At 41.2% G+C, this 22,024-nt stretch overlaps 1 protein-coding gene across 1 annotated transcript in view; it reads left to right on the top strand.

Moving 5' to 3' along the window:
* The window catches only part of MICU1 (mitochondrial calcium uptake 1), a gene marked incomplete at its 5' end in the record, with an annotated part of 61,478 nt that overhangs the window by 4,225 nt on the left and 35,229 nt on the right, over positions 1 to 22,024 (top strand). The window contains 2 exons of the mRNA XM_010079063.1: positions 10,032 to 10,146; positions 20,725 to 20,807. Of these exons, the coding sequence (XP_010077365.1) occupies positions 10,032 to 10,146; positions 20,725 to 20,807 (198 nt within the window). The remainder of the gene's footprint in view (positions 1 to 10,031; positions 10,147 to 20,724; positions 20,808 to 22,024) is intronic.

The following is a 22,024-nucleotide window of genomic DNA, read 5'->3' as shown; positions in this document are numbered from 1 at the left end:
CAGAGGGGGAAAATGGATGTTGTGGGTGCACAGCATAGATCTGTCTTTGTGCAGTTGGGTGCTCATACCAAGGGTAAGATGTAGTGCTTTTAAGAGACCTCCAGCCTATTTGGGGTCTTATTCATTTAATACGGAATGCACTTGACTTGCTCTTTTTGTTCTCCTGTGGGGAAAATTTCTTGTGACTGCTTAATATGAACAAAAGCCTTTGAGCTATGGGCAACAGCTTACCCTCTTGCTACGCTTGCTGCAGTAAGTAATTATAGAGGCTTTCAGTGCCCTCTAATTAAATTTATGAATTAAGTATTTGCTGCCAGCTTTTATATTTACATCTCCAGATGTTTTGGGGATGCTGTAGAGTAATACAGAGCAATAGCAAAATGAAGGAAAAGGAAAATACTTCAAATGGTTTCTGTAAGGGCCAGTAAAACATCCAAAATTCCTTCCTCTGTATAATGCAGGCTTGATTCATGAGCCAGTACAATGATTAGCTTAACCAAAGCCCTAGAACTGAAGGTGTGTGTCTGTTAAAGAACAGTCGCTGGGAGTCAGCTCAGGAGGAAGATGTCTTGCCAGATGATTTAAAGAGCATCTCAGGAAAAGAGGAGCATGAAAAAATGTACTCAGGAAGGATCCCCGTGGAAAGGACTGGAGGTAGATGGACCATCCTCTTCTGGTGGATTGAAGGATCTTGCTGCCAGGTTTTAAATAGGAGGAAAAAGGAGCCTGTATTTATTAGCCTGAATTTCTGGGGTCCTTTCTTTGTGCATGAGCTAAGGCTGCAGTGTGTCACTTCCACCAGAATGGCGTAAACTGCCGTAGACCCAAGCTTGCAGCAAGTGAGACGAGCTCAAAGTCCTGCTGTCGCTCAGGAGCCAAATATTGGATCAGAGCTCTGGGTTCCTGTGATGTTTATGTGCCTCTGAAACCTTTGTTCAAAAAGGATGCAACTCTAAATGATACCTTAACAGAAGCCAGCTATTGCAGTTCAGTAAATAGCGGTGTGAAGTGCACGAGCAGTCGATTTCCTGAGCCTGTTAACCCAGAAGGATAGTAAGTACTTTCTCTAGCTTAGATGCAATGAAAACAGGTGAGGAGTCCCCTAAATCTGACTGTATGAGGTCTTGCCAATGTCTGTTGTAAGCATGTTTGAAATAAATGAGTCCCCAGTGTCAGCAGTTTGAGCTGCTGAGTCTAGGTGTTTGCTAGCTTGGAGATACCTTGAAGCATTCAGCTATCCTGATCTGTGATCCATGTAAAACGTCACTGTTCTATTTCAGATTTCCTGCTTTGAAATTCCTTCACCTTCTGATCTACACTAGTGCAGGTAGTATTTACATAATAACTACAAGTGCAGGTAGTATTTACATAATAACCAGGACTCATCTTCTTACATAGATAATAACCTGATGCTCATGGTATGAAAGTTTGCCTGCTGTCCCCGAAAGCGTAACAAACTGGTGGGAGATAATTCTTCGCTGTGACCCTTTGTGAGAGCAAGTAGAGATGCAGTTTATTGCAGATAATCAGCAAAGCTGAGCTGAGCTGACAGGATTTCTTCCTTCTTTACTTTGCTGACACCACTCTCCATGTTTTTGGGTTCCTTTGGTTGCTAGCTTTCTCCTCCCAGCCAAACTTGCCCATGCCATCTGCTTTAGTTAACAGTTTTGAGTTTGTTCCTCCCCACTCTTCCTTGTTCACTGGGATTTCTGCGGCCACTCAACTGCAAATTCTTCTCCTGGCTTGTTTTTAATAAAAACAAATTTCATTGAAGAAAATACTTAATTGCTTCTAACACAGGTAAATGCGTGGTGCACAAACATCCCTGTGGACACCTGGGTTTCTTTACGTCCACATACAGAACATGCTTCATCCTTTCCTACCTCCTCTACCAAACGTTTGTGGTGTATTTCAGTTTTGACAGAGCTCTACTTGCTGTTTGATTTTTTTTTTTTTTTTTTTTTAGTGCCATTAATTCTGTTGCTCGTTTTCACAGGGCTCATTTGGCAGATACTACTAAAACGCTCTGGTTGCTGTGTGTCCTGTTCTCTTCTGGTTTCCAGATACCTGGCAGGTGTTTCTTCCAGCTACTAATATCTCTGATACTTGTGTCTTTATTCTAATTATGGTTTGTTTTTTTGGTGTAACCAAGCATTCCCTCATTTTCTTCCCTTTTCTAACCCTCTCCCCTCCCACCAGGATTTCTGGCAGGTACAAAGCAGACAGCATGTGCTTCGATTAGTTTGTGCTTCAGATCTCATAATATGCATTTTTCATGTAAAAGGGACAGTGTACGCTCGCCCCTTCTCCCTGCTCCTGCGATAAATAATCCTGAATCCTCTCCTTGATCCTCAGCCTAAAGGATTTATTTCAGAATACTTGAATTTGGCTTCTTAAGATTACAGTCCTCAGGGTAACTGTTAATACATGGTTTTATTAATGGGAATGTCTTTGAGCAAAGCTCAGCTCTGTATCTCCCTGTCCTCCTATTTTCACGGTGCCTTTTGAGGCTTCTGACTTATTTTGCAGCTTGATGAGACTGTGATAGTTGGAAAATGGCATTTTCTGCTCAAGGCCAGGCAGTTAGTTTTATTCTGTGAGAAAGGACAGGCATCTCTCTGGACAAATACTGTGGGGAAGCGTCATGTATTTCAATGCGTGTAAGTTTGGGGAAGGTTATTTTTGCAAACTTCCTTGAGTTTTTCAAGTTACAGAACTATGTATGGTGAACTATATTAAAGAATATTTTAGGAAGAAGATATTTAGACACTATAGTTCATAAGATGGTTTCTGGGAAAAGGAACTGGAAAGCAGAGGGAAGTTCATTCAGTATTAGTCAATAAAGAGGGAAACGTGTTCTAAAAACTTTCAGTTGGTCTTGTAGCTTTATGACCTTAATGAAATCCATAGGGGAAGTTAGTGAAAAATAAGCAACGTCGTGACAAAGTGCCCTTAGTGGGTGTATGCAGTCTTTTAATCAAAAAGTGGTTTATGGGATCATTTTTGGCTTTAATCTCTTTGATAGTTTTGCTGGCGTTAGATTAATGCTTAATACTTCAGGGATACAAAACTGAGCTCTGAAAACTCTGTCCCTGGGTAACACGGGTTAGTAGGGAGAAGGGGGGAGGGGAGAAGGATGGATTGAGCAGGGTGGGGGGGAATGTTTTAGGAGGTGCTTGACCTCCCTGACTACAGAGGGAGGGGAGTCCAGATGGGAGAAGCAGGTAAAGAAAAAAGGAGGAATGAGAGAGTGGAAGGGAATGGCAAGATTTTTAGTGGTATTTTAATTTGGTCCTTACACTGTTTGCAAGGGTGATGACAATCTCTAACTACATTATTACATGTGTTTTTTCCCCAACTCCTTTCTTGTTTGGTGGGTGATTAGTACAGAGTATACGGCCCCAGCCTCATTGTCTGAGGCAATGTTTAATACTTGCTTTCTATACAGAATTATTGTTTTCCTTGTGTGCTTTCACACAGGAGTTTTTATCTGAGAAAACAAGCAGAGTGTGTTGTCAGCATAATGAGTTCATCTTGGTTGTGCAGGTTGAGATGAGGGAAAGCAGTCTCTCCATTTCCATCTGGAGATCTAAACAGACATTTAAATTCAAAGGCATCAGAAGTCAACTCATTTTAGAAGCATGATTTGGGACATCAAAGACCTAATATTTATCCTCCCCCATCAAATTTCCATGACGAATGCTGCTGTGGTCCTGCAGACTGTGATTTCATTACCCTGAAGAGGACTGAGACAAGGCAGCGGAGGGAAGCACAAGTGTAGACTGTCCCTTTTCTGAGGCATTTCCTATTTGCTTTTCCAGCAGGGGTTTCTCCCTTGCATGACTGGGTCTGCTGCCTGCCAACGGTCGGGAAAGTCTGTGTCTTTTTTTTTTTTTTTTCTTGGTCGTACAGAATGCTGGCCTTGCATTTCAGGTGCCATTTGTTTTAAAGGTGATGAATATTCACAGCCTTGCTGGAAGAAGGGAATGCAGATTTCTCTTTCCAGTCTCAGGAGACCACCTGTAGTAATGATTGCTGCCTAATTTTTGATTCTCTATACGTGTTCAAATTCGAATTCAGAGGGAGAGAGTATGCAGATCAATTTCAGCCATGTCCAGCTCTGTATTTTTGTCCCCTGGGTATATATACAGATGAAGTAGCCCCCAAATTAAAGGTTTTAGAAAACTGTTTATTAAAATATGCTCTTGAAAGTTCATAAGCTGCAGTATTTATCTGCCAACAGTGAATTTTAAGCAATTTCCTATGCTAACACTCACTCACCACAATTTGCCATTCAGAATCTGTTTGCATTTGCCTGTTAGTTTTTAGACTTCATAGTAAACTATCTAGAAAGGCTAGTAATGGTGCTGTGAACTTTTCCACTGCAAAAACAGGTTTATGAGTCTCAGAAAGTCCTTGTGATGTTTCCATCACAACCTTAAACATTTTTTTCTTCTTTAGATAAAAAGCAGTACAGAAAATCCCAGGCAGTGCGTCTAAAATGACTTATTTTGCGTCCACGTTATAAAGCTAGCTTTAAAAATCCTAAATCACCCTACTCTCCTTCAAGACTTTTTTTTCTCCGTTTCATAGCATGGAGGGACCACTCCTTCCTCTTTTTCCCTAAAGGGCTTTTGAATGGGCTGAAAAGCCATTTTATTATTTGATTCTGAAGACCTTTTTATTCTTTATTTCTGTTTTCTTAATGTAGGTAGTGAGGTGCCAAAATGAGTTGTCACAAAATCTCTAAATACATGGCTTTAGTTCTTTAAAGTTTGTACCCTCAAAAAAAATGAGGAAAAATAAAAAAATCTCCCTTATTTCAGAGCCTCCAGTTCAGGCTTTTGATGCAGAGAGGGTTCCAAGCCTTAATGTCTTTAGTTGCCATAGCAGGCTGCATTGCCTGCGGTTTTCCCTGGCCATTCTTAGGGGTTTTTCCTTATCTATCCTGTGTGATAGACTGATAAAGAGCACCTGCTGCAAATGTATTAGTCAGTGAGCCTCTCGGGATATATATTTCCCCAGATTGGAAACTTCCCTGCTCGGGAGGAGCTGTAGTAGTCCATGCCAGCACGACGCTGTCCTGCAGGATCCCCTGGATGAGGCAAATAGGAGCTGTGTCACTGCACATTTAAATGTGTTGCGCTGAAATGGCAGATGGTAGCTAATATTTTTAAAGATGTCAAGCAATACATGTGGTAGGTGCTAAAGAGTGTTTAAAATGTATTAATTAAATGGTTTGTAAAAAAAAATTTATAAAAAGATTTGGTTTCCCATTCTTAGAAGGATTTGTACTAGTTTTTTTATTTATAAGGTTGCTGTCTGTTGATTTAAGCCCAAGGTATCAAGCCATGTGCGAGCAGGACTAATAGTGCATCATGTCTGTGCATGTTGCTTGATGTTATGTGCATAAGTACTAATGTGGGGTTCTTTTGCTCTTGTCAGAGAGATTTCATTTTGAAGGAGACACGTATCCCAAAATTACACTAATGTGGAGGCTCATCTTTACCTTATAAAGCCAGAAAGCTCAGAAACAAGGAAAGAAATTGTCTATATTATGCCAACACATAACACAGTTTTTTTGGAAACTCCTGCTGTGGAAAAGAGAATATTTCTTTTTAACACTGCACACACAGCATTTAAACTTCTTTTCCTGTATGCCTACAGCTAACTATAAAAGAAATACGTTAACAGATGTCTTTTAAATGGTTTGCATAACTGAAGGTGGTCAGTTGGGACTGAAAGAGAATTGCTTTGCAGCAAGGTGACTTCACTGAAACATTCATGGTTTTGTATTTGCCTCCACAATATCAGTAACCTTAAAGTATTTCTTTTAAAAAGGAACAAACTGAGTATGATGGCATTTGACAATAGAAGATGGTTATGCTTCATGTAAAATTCCATACTAATTTCCAAAATTACTTTCTGGTTCTGGAGAAATACTTGTTATCGTGCATGCACTTTGATATTTATTTTGTTGTCATTTTGGAAGGCGTAACTCACTGTCAAGTGGTCACATAAGGCTGATAAATTCCTGAAGCTTTGGTTTGCATAAGTACAAAGGTGATGTGGAAATGTAAACAAGTTATGTGGGTAAATGTGCTGAAAGTGTGTTTTCTCCTCCAGATTGAAACACAAACTGTCAACTCCATGTGATTTACCAAGAACATGTTCTTCCCAAAATGGGAAATTAAATGCTGCTCATTAAGTAGTTTCTGAAATGCAAAATGAAGTGGAGCTGGAAGGTTTTAGCTGATTGGGCTTTTCTAAACGGGTGTTAGGAATGCAGAGCAAACACCAGCACCACACCTTGCATCAGTCTCTGCCTTTGCAGAGAAGGCATCCCTTAATTGGAAAAAATACATCCTTCTCTCAGATTTGCATAACTAAGTATTAACATATTTCCTTCTTCACTCAGCCCTGGGAAAACAATTTTAAAACCCAAACTGAAGGTAATATTTCGCAAGGAATGGAAGGAATCGGTGGTGGTTTTTTTTTCCCCAAAAATCCTTTGTTACCTGGGAGCTGTGCCATGTACTTGGCTCAAAGGAGGCTCCAGCAGTAGATCAGTTTTGCAGTAGAATATGTGAAATTGGTGATATTTCTTTGGGTGCTTGGCAGACAGCCTGTAACAGAAGTCTGGGGAGTTGCCTGCATGTGGCACTCAACTTGGTTTTCTACAGCACGCGGGTTTGGGGGAGGTTGGTCTCTGTTATCAATAAGTTCAACCCATGTCCTGGTGCTCTTTGTTGAGCACGGAGCCCGAGTTGGAAAGGGCAAACCAAGCTTTGTGTATTGAAATGCGATTACATTATTTTTTTTACCTGTTGTCGATGTCTGGTATTGTACGATAATGTGCCTGAATGCCTGTAAAAAGTTTTATTCCACTGAGACTGGACTGGCAGCTTTCCACTGAACATATACAGCTATGCTTGTGCTGAAAGCAATGGTATATTTGGATTTCTTTTTCTTTTTACATGTTGATTTGGATGTTTGCTCGTTTGTGTGCTTGTGTAACATGAATCGACTGCTTGATTAAAAAATACATCATAATTGTAAACTGTTTCCCATGGCTTGCTCACCTGTGAATGCTCAGTTATGAATGTTTTGTGGGCGTGCTGAATGATCTTAACCAATTACTCTGGTTTTGGGAATGGATTTAACATAGAAAAAAATTCTTAAATGGAAGACATTTGACCATGTTAACTGAGCACTTTGAGAGTTAGCATGTGTTCAGATACAAAGGGGCATGAAATGTGAAAGTTGTCCTGAAATTCTGTGTATAAACTAATTAGTGAAGATGATATGTCTCTGAGAGAGGACGGAGGCTTGAAAAGGGATTTTCTTGATCCCATGAATTACCTTTCTGGCTAGAAGGGACAGGGTATGCTGGAAGGAAAGTAGGATGTGGAAAAAAGCTTGAGGTCTGTAGACAGGGGTTTTAAGTGTTAGTGAGGACTGATTTTGTGTTTCTCCACCTTGAACTCTGAGGGATTGAAAACAGCCCGCATTGAGCTTTGTAAAGCAGGTATACTGTTGTTTTGTTTATTTTTTTTAATTTATTTATTTTATTTTTTTCCCTAAGTGTTATATTTTCTGTAGAATATAATATTTAATGGTGGGGAAAACCCCAGAGAAGGATGCTTTCAGCCTTTCCTGTAGTGGGGCAAGCTTCCCACATACTTTGTGGAAAGCAAACACTCAGCTTCTCAGTGAGCCAGAAGAAAATACGTGCCAGAGTTGTGAATTTTTTTTTAAACTTCTGTACTCCTAGTGCTGAGAGGCTGAAAATTGTATTGATCAGGTCAGTTCTTATTATCTGCTATTACAATCAGTGGGAGAAATTCCCTTTCCCATTAGCTGCAGGCAGGTTGAGCGTCATAGTCACATGTTCCCCTTTCCCAGGTTTCTGACAATAGATGCTTGTTTAAAATAAATAAAAATTTTTACTTTCTTACTCTAAGATGCAGATGAGTAAATGCTTCTCTCTCCCATCTCTCTACACCTTAGTATTTGAAAGAGCAACTAAATATCTTTTTTCACTGTTAGTCTATGGATGTAGTTTTTAGCTTATAAGGAATATTTTGAGCTGTTTGATGCTGACTATGAATTTGAAGTGCAGAAGAGAAATCCATAACAATTAATAAACCAGCCTCTGGAACTTTTTCATGGGATCCTTCAAGGAGGTAAAGTAGGATGCTAATAGCTAGTTTGTGATGAATACTGCTAAGGACAGGCAATTGGAGGAACAGGAGATAAATCACACGAGCAGGTGAGATGCTGCAGGCAATGCTGTTGACAGCAATCGCAGAAAACTGCTTTCTCCACAGATTTGACCTCTAGTTTAAAGAAAAAACAGACCTTTCTTATTTGTCCTTAACGTAAGCATCAGTGTGATCTTGCTTTGGATCCATCTTGATGGGGAGGGAAACAAAAACTCTTTTTTCAGTAAATGATACTTGAACCTCGTATCCCATGAGCACAAATAGCAGTTTTCTTGCATGAAATGAATGCCATTAACGTGTTGTCTGCTGTTAGTGATTTGCCTCTTATTAAGTTGCTGACACTCTCCAGATGGTAAAGGCAGAGCTGCTGGGAAGAGTTTTATCTGATCAATAGAGCTGAACTTTTTTTTCCCCTGGAAACTGTGTTTTTTGGTGATGTGTATGATTATTTTTGTCTCTTTTCTTATGGTTTCGGAGCCAGATACGGGTTAAATTTTCATCTAAATTATTAGCTGAGCTCATCCCCACTCTGCAGTCACATACAATGGTGAGTTCTCTCAAAAAAAAAAAAAACCAAACTAAAACAAAACAAAGCAAAAAAACCCTGAGGTGGATGAGAGACATCAGCTGCAGACAGTGGGTCTGACCTGGACAGGCTCTGTGCGAACTCTTGCTGGGATGTCTACTTTGGCTTCTTAGCGACGCCCAGTTCAAAGCAACGACCTTGATTGCTTCAAAACTTTCTTGCTCTTCTCAAGTCTAACCGTTCAACTTGATGTTATGTTTTGCCTGCTTGTTTTATTGTCAGTTAACCAGTTTTCTTTCCTTTATCTTGTATATGATGGGATCTCCGCTAGACAGAGGTAACAGTGGGGGACAGTTGTGTAACTGGACCCTCGTGTGGTGGTGTTTGTCAGTGGTTTTTCCTAAAGCCGTTCCTAAATTCAGCCTTGCTTTCACCATGCCTCTGTGCTTGCATGACCTGGTTTCTGTGGAATAACCTCATCCACGCCTACTCTCCTTTATATTAATTTCATTTTCCTTCGTGTGTGTATGTACCTCCTCCTGCTGTGTTCTTAAAATGGGTCACCAGTGTGGATTTCCTAACAGTTTTATGGATCCTTTTCAGTCTTTGAAGCTTCAGTGGATCAAAGGGGCTCTGATTTTTAGCTTAGTAAGGGAGATGAGCTGATAAAAAACGTGTGGTGTTTTCTATTAAAACAAGCTGTTGGAAAAGAACTGGAGCAGGAGAGAGGGATTGAGATTGGTATCGGTCCTGGTCCTCCTAGTGAGCTTGCTAAACATGCTCCTGAATCCTGTGCTTCTGATAACTGCACGTTTTTGAGAACTTTGATCATACTTTACATTCATGTGAAATAATTCTTTCTTGGCTACTGCTACAACAGAGTATAACTAAAACGCTGTTAGTGAAATATAGTAATTTCCTTTTTGAATCCTGTATTAAAAAGTCCAATTTTCATAACACTAATGTCTTGAAGATTCAGGCAATTTTAAATAAAATGGATGTAGGTTTATTTATCTGTATTTCAGCTAGGCTAAACCAACTAATTACTTTGTGCAATTCCTTGTCCCTCATATGAGATGAGGAAGCACTGATCTTTGCAGATAATTTCTGACACATTTGAAGGCTGGAAAAGGTCCATTGAATGTGAATGGACATGGTAGGGGTGTGTGTACGTGGAATGGCTTGTTGCTGGTAAGGATGCAAATGGAGCCTTCTTTTTCTCTCTTTAATCGATTGCTTTGTTTTCTCTTTTTTGGGGTGTCGGTCGGATGAATAAATAGAAATTATCCCAGGAGCGAGAGAAGTTTGCCGATGAGGACAGCATATTTTATGCGCTTGGAGAATGTGGACTTATATCTTTTTCCGACTACATCTTCCTCACGACAGTCCTTTCCAGTAAGTACAGTGTTGTTTTTTTTTCTGTGCAATTGCTGTGTTTTTTTTTAAGTTTTGAAGGTTTGCAAGCAATCAGTTTGCTATTGTTGTCTCCATACATTTCCCTAAAAGGAATTCTTGATTGCTTGAAACTCGAGCTGAGTGAATAATTGCTATTGCTTCCTCTGGTTTAGACTTAGCTTCAAGTGGTTCAGGAAGATAAGCAGATCGATGACTTCTGACGTCTCTTTATGTCTATTTTAAAATGTGGCAATTTTTTTTTTAATGAGTCATTTGACCTGCTGTTCATAACTGTAAATGGAGATGTGTTCTTTAGTTGTGTTCTCCTGAGTTGGGATGAATATTGATTTCCAGCTCTTCACTGGTTACAAGACTGTTCAAATTCTCTTCTCCAGCTGTGTTTTCGCTTGGGTAAGCTCAGGCTTGTGCAAGATGTAATCCAATGAGGAGAGAAGTTAAGCTGTTTACATTTCAACAAGTATCATTAGATACCTTCTGTCTTTTCACCCTGCTGCTCTTGACTTGCATTTGTGATATTTTGGTGATCTGCTAATCTGTTCCAGCAAAGTCTTCTGCACTTGAAGTGCTGGCTGCTCAGTGAGCCTTTGGTAATGTCAGACGGCATTTCTAGACTTTCTTCATGGGGAAAGCAAGCTCAAAACTTCATTTGCAAAGCTGTTTTAGCCACTTGGAAGGTGCTGGATCACAAATAGGAAAATCAATAGAAATTTCAGTTATTTTTCAGCCCCATTACAAAATGTGGAGTGGTGAGGAATATGCCACTCTCCAAATGAACCTGAAACATTTTATTTTCAGACTTTCAAAGAAAACACCCAAGATTAGATGGTGAAATTTCTCTGTTTTATGTGTCTGTTTCCTGATGACCTGATTACACTGGACACTTCCAGTTTGCTGTAGACCCCCACTGCTACCTGCTCTGTGCTGTTTGTCAGCTGGGTAACTCACTGGTGCTTTGTAGAAGCAACAGGTGCTTTATTTTTTTCTCCATGTTCTTGCATGCCATGACACGGACAAATGAAAGAGGCAGCTCTTAATTTACTGAGGGTCTATTACCGGGGAGAAGCAATGTTCAAGGTCTTGTTTGTTAGCAAACAGATGTGGTGGGAGAAGACGTGGATGTGACCTTCATGTCATGAAAACAAACACTGAGAGATAAAGCTAGTTCAAGCCAGGGAATTTGTTTTATGATTTTAATCTGCTTTTTGTTTAACTGAGTCTCAGAACTGACTCTTAAGACTTTTGCTGTTCCTTTCTTACATTAGTCTAGCCTCTGCTGAAATTATCTAAGGTGTTTTCACTTGAGTTGTGAGGGCTTCTCATTTGAGTCTCCCCAGATGACAATGAAGTCTCAAACCTATAGTATCACATTACTGAATGTGGCTTAGAAAATGCTTATGTGCCAGTGGTGAACAACCCCCTAATCCAGCACACAGGGTGCAAAATTAATTTCATGTGCTTCCACAGGCAGCAGTAAGAGAAATTGTTCTTACTTTGGTTTAATTTCTTTGTTGTGAGAATAAAAGGGACCGCATTGTGTTAGAGTAACAGCCAGCCTTGTTTCACAGGGCTGTGCAGGAGGGATGGGTTTTTTTCCTCTTGTTCTTGGGCTTGTAAGTGTATTTGCAGTTACTGGGGAATCAGACTAACAAGAGGAGAAAGAATAGGGTGGTGTGTGCTGAGAGGAACAATGTGAAGGGTGAGAAAAGCAGGAGCTTTCAAAAAAGGAAAAATAAAAAAAGAGAGAAGAAAAAAGTGTTCTGGGACTTTTTGGCTTAGTTTTAGGTATTTTGGGAGTTTGGTGAATGGTTATTGAATATGGAGGAATGTGTCTGGAGCTACTGTCAAACAGATTCCCCAGAGGAAGAGTTTTGGTTTGCTTTTAAAGCATTTGCTTTTGTGAAAATAAAACTCCCAAACAAACCTTGCCCTGTGGCTAAATAGAAAAATCACTGTTACACCATGCTGGTTTACTCTCCTACTAGTGAACATTACGTTGCAGGAATCCAGTAGTTTCTGATTTTTTGTTTTTTTCCCTGGGAAATAAATAGAAAAGAATGAGTAAAGTACATCTTAAACCTGACAGTTCAGTATTGGTTTTCTGACTGTGTTATTTAAATAACCCAAATGTTAAGAAGGTATCTAGACAAGAGCAAGCTCTGGATTACATCAAATAACTAAAAGCCAGTGAATTTTGAGAAAGGAAGGTGGCATATTGACTGAGCACTAAAGCATGGTGATCAGAAGGCCAGCATGAAATTGGGGCTGGGGGTGGGAGAGGTGCTCCTCTGCTGTGCTCAGAAATGATGGGGAGAGATCAGTCATGGTGTGATCTGGCTTATTGAACTCAAGTGATCAATGATAACCTCTGAAAACAAGGAACCCAACAGGTTTTGTGTTATTGTGCTCCTCAGGAGGATTGTGCTGAGACAGCTCCTGCCCATCTCCCTGGCTCTACCCAAAGCATCACTGGGCTTTGAGAGAGCTTTCCCACTGCATTTCATTTTATTTGTCTTTGCAGCTTGAGCCGAAGCTCCCTTCAGTTGTGTTCTCTGGAGTGCAGGCTGTGTGGCAGTTTCCCAGGAGGGAGAGGAAAGAGGGCTGGAAGCTTCAGCTGTACGTCACTCCCAGAGGACTGTTTGCACGTTACACAGAAAATGAAGTCTGTCACCATATTTTATTTACAAGTGATATCTCACTCTAGCACTGTCTGTTCTCGTCAGTCACCGTGTTTCTGTGAAAATGTATTTTTAAAACAACTAATAAAATAGCGTTTAACTGCTTCAGAAAATCAGCCTTCTGGTAAAGACAATGAGAGCTGAGTGGCCTTGAGGATACTCCACGGTTTCTGGTGCATCATCCGCTGCCTGTGTTTTCGGGTGGAGGTAGAAAGATGAGCAAAATATGGGATAAGCAAAATTCTGATGGGATTTCTCCTGGGTCCTTCAAATGTCATAGGAAAGCAAAGACATTGCTTCCCTCACCAAAAAGGTTTTTGCTTTTGGACTTACAGAACAGGTGGAGGAAGGAGAGAAAGAACTTTTCCATCATCGGTGACTGCAGTTTCAGAGCAAGCACGGTCCAATGTCCAGGCATGCTAATGCCTGCTTGATTAACAGGTACTGAAGGGAGCTGAGCATTAAAAGAATAAGTTGGTGTTGTTTCCATAATTGGACTGTCTCTGTGTCTTGATTTAGTTTTCCTGGAAAAAGGGTTAAATAGCCTTGGCCCATGCCAAAGTAATTAAGCTTGACAGGGCTTTTGTAGCAGACCAGCAGCTTCTTCTCCCGTCTCCTGCAGGTTCAGAGTGCAGCGTGCTGCCATCCCTTAAGGGTACTGTCCTGCAAGAGTCCTCTCTGACAGATTCACTTTTTTTTTTTTCTTTCCTCTATGTACGAAATAAATCCCAAGCCATATAACTCTGGAAATTTATTTTCTAGCTGGATATTGAGTGCTGTGCAGGTCCCTGTGACGGAGATGGCACAGTGTGCTCTCCCTGACTGCTGCACACAGGCAACAGCATCTCCAGGGTCTGTTTGCCCTGTGGCCGTTTTGAATATGTATTGCTGCCTGAGACAAATGTCTTCAGCCTCCTTCCCTGCCATGAGTGAGATCTGTTATCTTACCAGTGGCTTTTTAATCCTGCAAAGCAGCACTAAGTGCCATAGGGCCTTTTTTTTTTTATTTTTTTTTTTTTTTTTTAGAAAAAAGAGATATAAGGTTGCTTTTAGTTTATAGGAATATTTTTGATTGTGGTCCTCTTCGTGTTAATTTTATCTTTAAATTTTTAAGTCCCTCCATTTACCTATGTGGGTCTGTCTCATCCACACTATATGGTGCAGGGATGTCTTCAATACCTTTCTGGCAGCCCAGTCACTGCTGTGAGGGATTTCCAAGATGTATCTGAGCAGCAGCACAGAGATCCTCTCCAAAGAGATGGCCCGACTTCGGAACGTAAGCCTGGTTGCATCATGTCAAACCAAGAGCTCTGTGGCTCAGCATCCCACTTCTGCCATGGGCTGGTAGCTGTGCTGAAGGACAGAAATGGGGTGGATTTCTCACAGGTGGCAGTTTGAGATCTTTCCAAGCAGAGCTTGACCTCTCTAGTTTGAAAACCTGGCTCTGCCAGCCCCTCTGCCTGCAGTCCTCGCTTGATCTTTCTCTGTTCTTCTCTCCATCCCATGTATTTGTGTGGTGGATAGGCCGATAGATCTCCACCAACCTCCTGTATCACTGAGGACAGACAAGAAATTTGCAACAAGGAAAGGCTAGTCTGTGTGCAGCACTTGTTAGTCTCATGGAGAAGTTCCAGAAATTTACTCTTGATTGTTTCTATAGGATAGGAAGTAGAGTAAGTGTGTGTTGCTCATAGCAATATCCCAGAGGTTTTTTTTTGGTTCTCTGGAGGGTGTGGCTTCTAATGGCCTTGGTCTGGAGCTAGCATTTCCACAGCGTGTTTCCAGGTCCTTATTTCAGAGAGACATTGAAGAGGGAATCTTGATTTCCAACAATGCTCTGAGTCATGTGGTAACTGGTGAGAAGCTGTTGAAAGGTAAGTCTTGTACTCCAGCCGAGACACTGTCATGTTCTTTCAAATCTCTGAAACTGAGGTGTACATTTATCATTGACGTTAAAACCAAATTGCAGAATTTGGTGTAAAAATTACAGTCTCTTTGGTTCACTAGTTAACAAGCGAAATAGAAAAGTGAAATGGCATTTTTTTTTTTTTTACATTTATTAATTAGAAGAAAGATTAAAAATACCATTGTCTGCGACATCACTCCACTGAAGAGTGTACGGCATGCTTGGTGTGAGTTTCTGTATCTGGAGGTAGCACACTGTCATGGTACAGCTTTCCGAAGGGTAGAGTGGAGCGTCTGTTCACATGCCAGATCCTTTACCTGTTTCTTATGTGTGTCTGATCCATGCATTTCTGTACAAGAAGATCCATGTATTTCTGTTGGGCACCTCTCACTGTCTCTGGTGGCAGCATGGAGCTTGGTGCTCAAGTTGGGTTTGAATCCACATGCCTGGGTTCAGGCGCATGAACCTCCAGCAGAGATTTAGAGTGAGGAGCTGACACAAACTTAATTTCTCTTGGTTTAGGTCGTTTAGGGCTTTTCTTATTATTAAGAGTGGTGGTATTTTCACTTTGCATGATGGCAAGTTCCTTAACAGCTGCTTCCTACCCCTTTCCCTGTGCGTGGAGCTGCACTGGTGAGACAGGGGTGATGGTCCAGACAATAGGATCTGGTTTGTGCTGTTGGGAAATGACACCTACTCCAAACATACACTAGTAATAGAAATATGGTGTGCTCCTACCAGGTATGAAAGACCTGTTTTCCCCTCGTGAAAGCAGTATTATATTTTAGATTTTAACTGGAATTTGAAAATCAAATAAAAACTTAATTTTCTGGGTGTCAGACTGCTTTAAAGGTGAGGTCTGTATTTTAGTGGGGTTTGTATACTTCGGTTTTAAAATTATTAGAAGTGGTGATGTTGTGGCTCAGCCTCTATGCTGTGTACTAAGTTATTTTAACTACATGTCATTTTACATTTCTGGATAGATTAACATAAAAAAGGTGGTGGGATTTGGATTTATTTTCTGAAATAGTGCAATAATTTGAAAGGGGAGTATCTACAACATTAGGACATTTTAATGTTTTGGGGTTTTTTCCCACCCCCGGATTTATTACAGCTGGGGCTCAGCCATGTATATTCTATGGGTAGGTGCTTCCCTATAAGGCTGTAACACTGTTTTTAAAAAAATATTACAGCATTTGGAGGTGCATTATGTACAAGTGCATCATCTAGCTTATCCCTGTTACCAGTGCAGTCGCTTACAATGACCTAGATGCCAGCACCGGGCTGATGGCTGTGGTCTTGTAAGGGTGAGCTTGTCTCTGACCCTGATTCTTTCCTTCAGACAGAAATATTCCAGTTCAAACACGTACAGAATATTTCTTGGCTAAAATACCGCTGTGCAGAGTCAGACAGAATAATGACTGTGCTGATTCATGTAACTTGAGGGGGCAGAAAAGAAATCTTGATTAATCTTTGGCTGGAGGAAAAAGGTAAGCTTTTTTTAATGCTGTGTACTTAAAAATAAAAGAAAAAAATATGGTTATAGCTTCAAGGCTTGAACAGCCGTCTCTGTAGATGAAAATCTGTCTCTGCTTTAGGAAAAGTGTGTTAATTTTGGATTGATTATGAAGATATATTTCTTCAGCTTCAGGGTACTGTGGCCTTTGTACATGTATTTTTCTTATTTTTGGCATAGATGGGAAAGAAACAATCATAGGATATTTAACTCTTAACAACTAATTTTTCTCCAAATAACTCCCTGCACTGAATTCCTGATCTTTCTTCCCCCGTTGGAGTTGCTTGGGTTATTACTGGGCTTCAGGATGGATACTGAAGTCCTGAGCTGCTCTGTGTTTAAATTCAGGCAAAGAAATTTGCAACTACATCTGAAGGGAGCGGTGTTTAGTTTCCAAAAGCATGTTCAAAATAGTTTTTCTAAGATGCAGTTCTTCCACTTGAGGTGGATGCTCTACAGTCATGTATTTTTTGTGACTGTAGCCACATACTGCGTGAGTTGCAACAGGAGTCAGAGGGAAGACAGATACCTCCAAGCATGGAACACTGAGACTGGGGGAAAGAAGATCTAATGAGAGCAAAAACAGTAAAATGTGGCCTTTCTCATCAGTGAGCATTTATGGTCTTTCAGAACGAATTGCTTCTGGTGAGAGTAAATGGCAATAAAGAGCAACTGACTGCCGCAAATTGGTCCTTTGAATAATTCAGAATAGTTAAAAGTTACATAATTGGCTTAAAGATGCCTACTCAACCCATCAAATGCCTCAGAGGTTCCCTGAGGCTTTATCCCCATGGATCGAGCTGGGTTTTTCAGTGTGGTCAGTGCTGCTGCTTGTCATCTCTTTGTCTGGAGGGGGGTTGCTCCTCTTTGTAATGCTACTGCATGTGGCTTTGGGTTTTCTTATTGCCTTTCCATTCCCAAATATTTGATTTGAACAAATGAGTCAAGAAAAATGTTACTGGCCCTTTGCTCTAACTCCCAGGTTAGCTGGAAAAGCAGCTTGGTGGGTAGAGCTGGTAGAGGTATGGATCTGCAGCATGACTTCAACCTCATCTTTCTAGGTATATTTGCATATATCTCCAGGGAGGGAATAGGTAACTCATGAATTGGTATTGGTGTGGGCTCCGGTACCTTGTTTTCATTTCTGTTAATGATTTGGAGGAATCATTAGGAAGTTGTTGTATCCTCCTGAACACCTAAAGACTAGAAATAAAGCTAGAAAAGAAACTGCACTTGCCCTGACCGGTTCCTGACCTGTTGCCTAAGGGAAATTAGTTGTAATGAAATATCTTGAGTCTGAATAATGGCGAAAAGGATGGCGACCGACGAGATAGCTCGCAAGATTGGAGTGAGCTGGAAATGCGGCTCAGCACTTGAGGAAATCCAGGGGTGGGTTTCCTTTGTAAAGACAGGCGTTACCCAGTATTAAAAATACTCCTTTGAATGGTTTTGATAACCATTGCAGAAAGAGTATTGCATTCGTCTTGAGGCATCCTAATTAAGGAGGCGGCGGGGAGAGATTTAGAGGTGCTGCAGTTGAGAATGGTAAAATCGGGGGGCAGAATAAAAGAGGGGGGGGGGAAAGGCAGAGTTTAGGTAGGCAAACCAGTACCTGCTGCTTTTATGATCTGCAGGTTTCTGAAAGATCTAAGTGCAAGAGGAGGAAGAGAAATGGAGATTGTACAGGCTGATGTAACCACAAGTAATGGGGCAGGGTGGGCAAGGGAGGGGTCAGCTGCCTTTGGGATGACTCTTCGCCCATAAATCCCGATCAGAAAGCTCATGCCCAAGAGGAGAGGCAGAAATCATCTTGCTTGGGACCAATAAATTCAGGCTGCCTGCAGATCAGGGACATATTTCTTAATGAATATTTCTTCTTGAGCAGGAGCAGGATGAGCTAATTGTCTTCAATGCCCTCCGGCTTCCCTGGCTTGGATTCACGTTTGTTGGATTTAAGTGTCATTACAAGTAATTGGAGTTATATATGCAGATCAGAGGGAGAAACAGGTTGTGTCGCCTATTAGCTAAAGGAATGAAGTAATTAAATTTGCCAATTTAAAGACACTTTTCTTCCCTGTCCTTAGAAAATACTGACCCTGCAGATTTTTGGTGCTGAACTGTTCATTTTAATTTTGCAAGTGATGTTCTCCTCTGGGGCTTTGATAAACTGCTCTTGAAAAATGTGTGTTTAGGGAAGGGAAGGGAAGGGAAGGGAAGGGAAGGAAACGGCCTTTGCAAGGGGTAGGTTAAGTACCTTGCTTTTTTCTGCTCACCCTGTGTCTGCACAAATGGGACATGGATTATATTTTCCCTTAAAAAAAAAAGGGGGGGGGGGGGGGGGGGGCAACCCAAACAGCAGTTATTAACAAGGAATGACAGATTTTCCAGTCTGAGAATATACATCATTGTACACCAGCAGAGAAAATGGGGAAGAAGGATGACATGGGTAAATTGCTCTTTTCCTGGCATCTCGTAGAGCTTTGTGTATTCCTCCTTTTTGTCATAGAGGAAACAACTCTTTCCACGCAGTGCTAGATGTTGAGGCTAATAAGAGGAAACTGCATCCAGGCTTTCATGCAGTACTTGCAGTTAAAGTGAGTCGAGTTGGATGTGTTATTTAAACATCAAGAGGGGAGTTGGAAGGTGCTTAATATTGTTGCTTTTCAAGGAAATGGGGAGTTAATAATAGGAAATGATGGATGGGTACAGAGGAAGCTTTTTGTATAAATCCTTTTAATTAGATTGCATTATTGGAGAGATTATGAAGTTGGTGTTGGGGACAGCCAGTGCCCCTGTGGACAGCTTGGCTAATGCTGAGTTAGTGAGGGATGGCAAGCAAAGGTCTCTTCATCCCAGCGGGCAGGACAGGAAGCTGGGTGGAGGCGTGGCTGCTGCTGCAGGGATGGGCATAGAAGGGAAGGTAACCCACCACGTGCTGCTGGCCATCGCTGTGGCTATAGGAGACATCGCTTATGTGTGTGGATGTTGGAATTTCAAGCCTGAATCATTGGCAGGAGGAAAGTGGAAATCCAGAGAAGATAACGGGCAGGACTGTATGTGCTGTATGTATCAAGCGGCTGGCGACAGGCCGTTCCTGCCATCAAGTTAAATGTTGTTATACATCTGTTTAAGGCACAAAGTGATTGGAAAAAGGGATCTCATTAACATGTTTGCTGAATACTTTTAGCGATAAAGTGCTACAGTTTATTATAGCAAGGGGAAAACATGATGGAAAAGTCTTCTGGCCTTACATTGAAGCTGTAACTAATGTACAAAATCCAGTTCAGTTAGTTCCATATTCATTTATTTTTGTGTGAGTGATTTCTCTTTGCACTCCCCCTCCCGCCCCCCATCTGCGAGACGCCTTGCTGCAGAACTCTGGCTGCAGAAACTCATTACTTTTTGAGCAAGAAATATTAAAAGTTGATTGCAGCAGATGAGGTTAAAGGGGGATGAGTCTCATCAGTGATCCACATCCTGCTGCCAGGTTCAGGTGGGGAAGTGCCGTCTTCAGAACAAGAAAGGAGGCAAAGTTTTAATTGATCATTTAAGATGACACAGCAAGCACTAGTTATAGCCTAGAGGATTCCCTGGAAATCCCAACAAACACCAAAATTCCTGTAGGTGGTATGTATTTGAAAGTAGCAGAGCAAGATAAATTCTCACGTATTAGCTTAATTTGGAAAAAAATTGTGGCACTATGTTGTAGCTTTAAATGGTGATGGGTTACAGAGCCCGGAGTGGAAAGACACAGAAATTCTTTGGTGGGATGCAGGGGAAAGAGCATGGTTTTGCTGTGATGGGTGGCTGCAAAGTGATGCTTTTGCAGCGTTCTGGCTAAATAAGCAATGACAACATAGACTAAATGCAATGAGAAATGAGGTACCATGCTGTCTCGGGTGCATCTCAGCTGCTGAGCTCCAGCTCATGTGTTATCTCAATGTCATAACTGGACTGAGACAGAGTTGGTAATGATTTGTTTAAATTTGCACAATGAGACAACAGCTGAATCTGGAACGGAATTACCCAAAGTCCAGGACTGCTTCTCACCCACTGGCTGCTTCACAAAGCACAGACAGTGCTCTGCAGCGCCGGAGGAGCGGCCTCTGGCCAAACGGGGATTAGACTGCATGGAGGAGGCTGGAGCTCTTGCTATGTTTCTGCTGTCAGTAGAAATAGCAGATGGTGTCTTGCTTTCATGCTTTTCCCACCTGTAGGTGGAATAAATTTTGTTCAAGAAACATTTCTTCCTCCCAACCTCCTTGTCTAGACCTTTGGTTAAAAGAGCACCATGAAGCTTGTAACTAGAGGTTCCCAAGACCTGCATTTTCTTCTTAAAATTGCAAGAATTATGGAAAATTGCTGTTGGGTAGAGTCATTCTGCACTTGTGCCTTTTATTTATTCAGCTTTTGTGTCTTTGTTAACTGGTCTTTGGTTTTTATTGTGTTTTTTTATGTAGCTCCCCAGAGGAATTTCGAAATTGCCTTTAAGATGTTTGATCTGAACGGTGACGGCGAAGTGGACATGGAAGAGTTTGAGCAGGCAAGTTGAACGACAGGTTGACTTTTTAGTACTACAGTATCTTAGTCATAAACGCAGCACTCCTCACAATGTTATTGTGATTTATATTTGTGATTACTGCTGGTTTACATATTTTCCTTCTGTGCTCTGCTGTGTTGCCTCAGTGCCTGCTTTTTTTTAGTCTGGATTTTTTTCACTGTACTGGTATCATGGGATTTTGATTGTACTTTCTTCCACAGCTTTTATTGCATTCTTTAATGTTGTTTGTCTTCAGAGAGGGGTCATCTGCTTCAAAGCAGCACTCATCTCCTTCAAAGCAGAATTAAGCCATTTATTTCAATGCAATCTAAAAATGTGTTTATCAAGAGTGTATTTTCATTAGTTTCTTTCCCCTCCTTCTTGCAAGGCTTCATCAGTGGGGAGTTTGATGCAGGCTGTTTAATGAGCTTAGCCCACATGTTTGATATTGGTGAGGTCCTCCTACAAGGTATGATTTGTGATTGTGTTAGAGTGAGAATAGATTGAAGACTCGAGCTGTCAGTGGGGAAAAGATCTGACCTCCCCAGGCAGAAGTGGATGGTTTTCTTGCCTGTGTAGAAAACAGCCTTAAGGGTTTGGAAACTCATAAACATCCTGAAGTTGCTGTATCTTAGCAAAGCTCTACCTGTGTACTGCTCATGGAAAGTAAATGAGTTTGCAGAGAGGGGAATTGGCCAGTTGGATGGGGAGCCACCACCTCTGTTGTCAATGAAGAAGATAAATGAGATACACCACTCATCTACCTAATATTCCTGTGGCTCCTGGCACTTCTGCTGTGACCCCACATTCTTCAGGGCCCTAGGTGTAATGCAAATGTGGAAGCTGCTGATTCTGGGCAAAGGCAATGAGACTCTGGTCAAAAGAAATAACCTGCCCTGGCAGAGATTTTTTATGCTGGGGGACATCTGTGTTTGTAGAATGTGAAAAGCTGCAAACTGATATTTGAGAACAAAGCAGCCCTGAATAATCTAATTAAAAATTGTTACTCATCGGTTGATTGAATGACTAGTTAACTTCAGAAGAGTCTGTAAGAGGTCATGCTTGGGGCACTTGCTGTAAGTGGGAAGAACTAGTGGCAAAGCAAATCTGTTAAATTAATTCCCTCTAATCTTTTGCTCTCATCCTCCTTAAATTAGTACCTGTGGGTATGATGTAATTATTATGAGTTTGCCTTACAGCTGTGTGATATATCTGGTTAA

This window comes from Pterocles gutturalis, unplaced genomic scaffold (genome assembly GCF_000699245.1).
Source record: "Pterocles gutturalis isolate BGI_N339 unplaced genomic scaffold, ASM69924v1 scaffold31783, whole genome shotgun sequence".
NCBI lineage: Eukaryota > Metazoa > Chordata > Aves > Pterocliformes > Pteroclidae > Pterocles > Pterocles gutturalis.
Note: the sequence above shows the minus strand (reverse complement) of the source record. Positions and strands in the feature narration are given on the sequence as shown.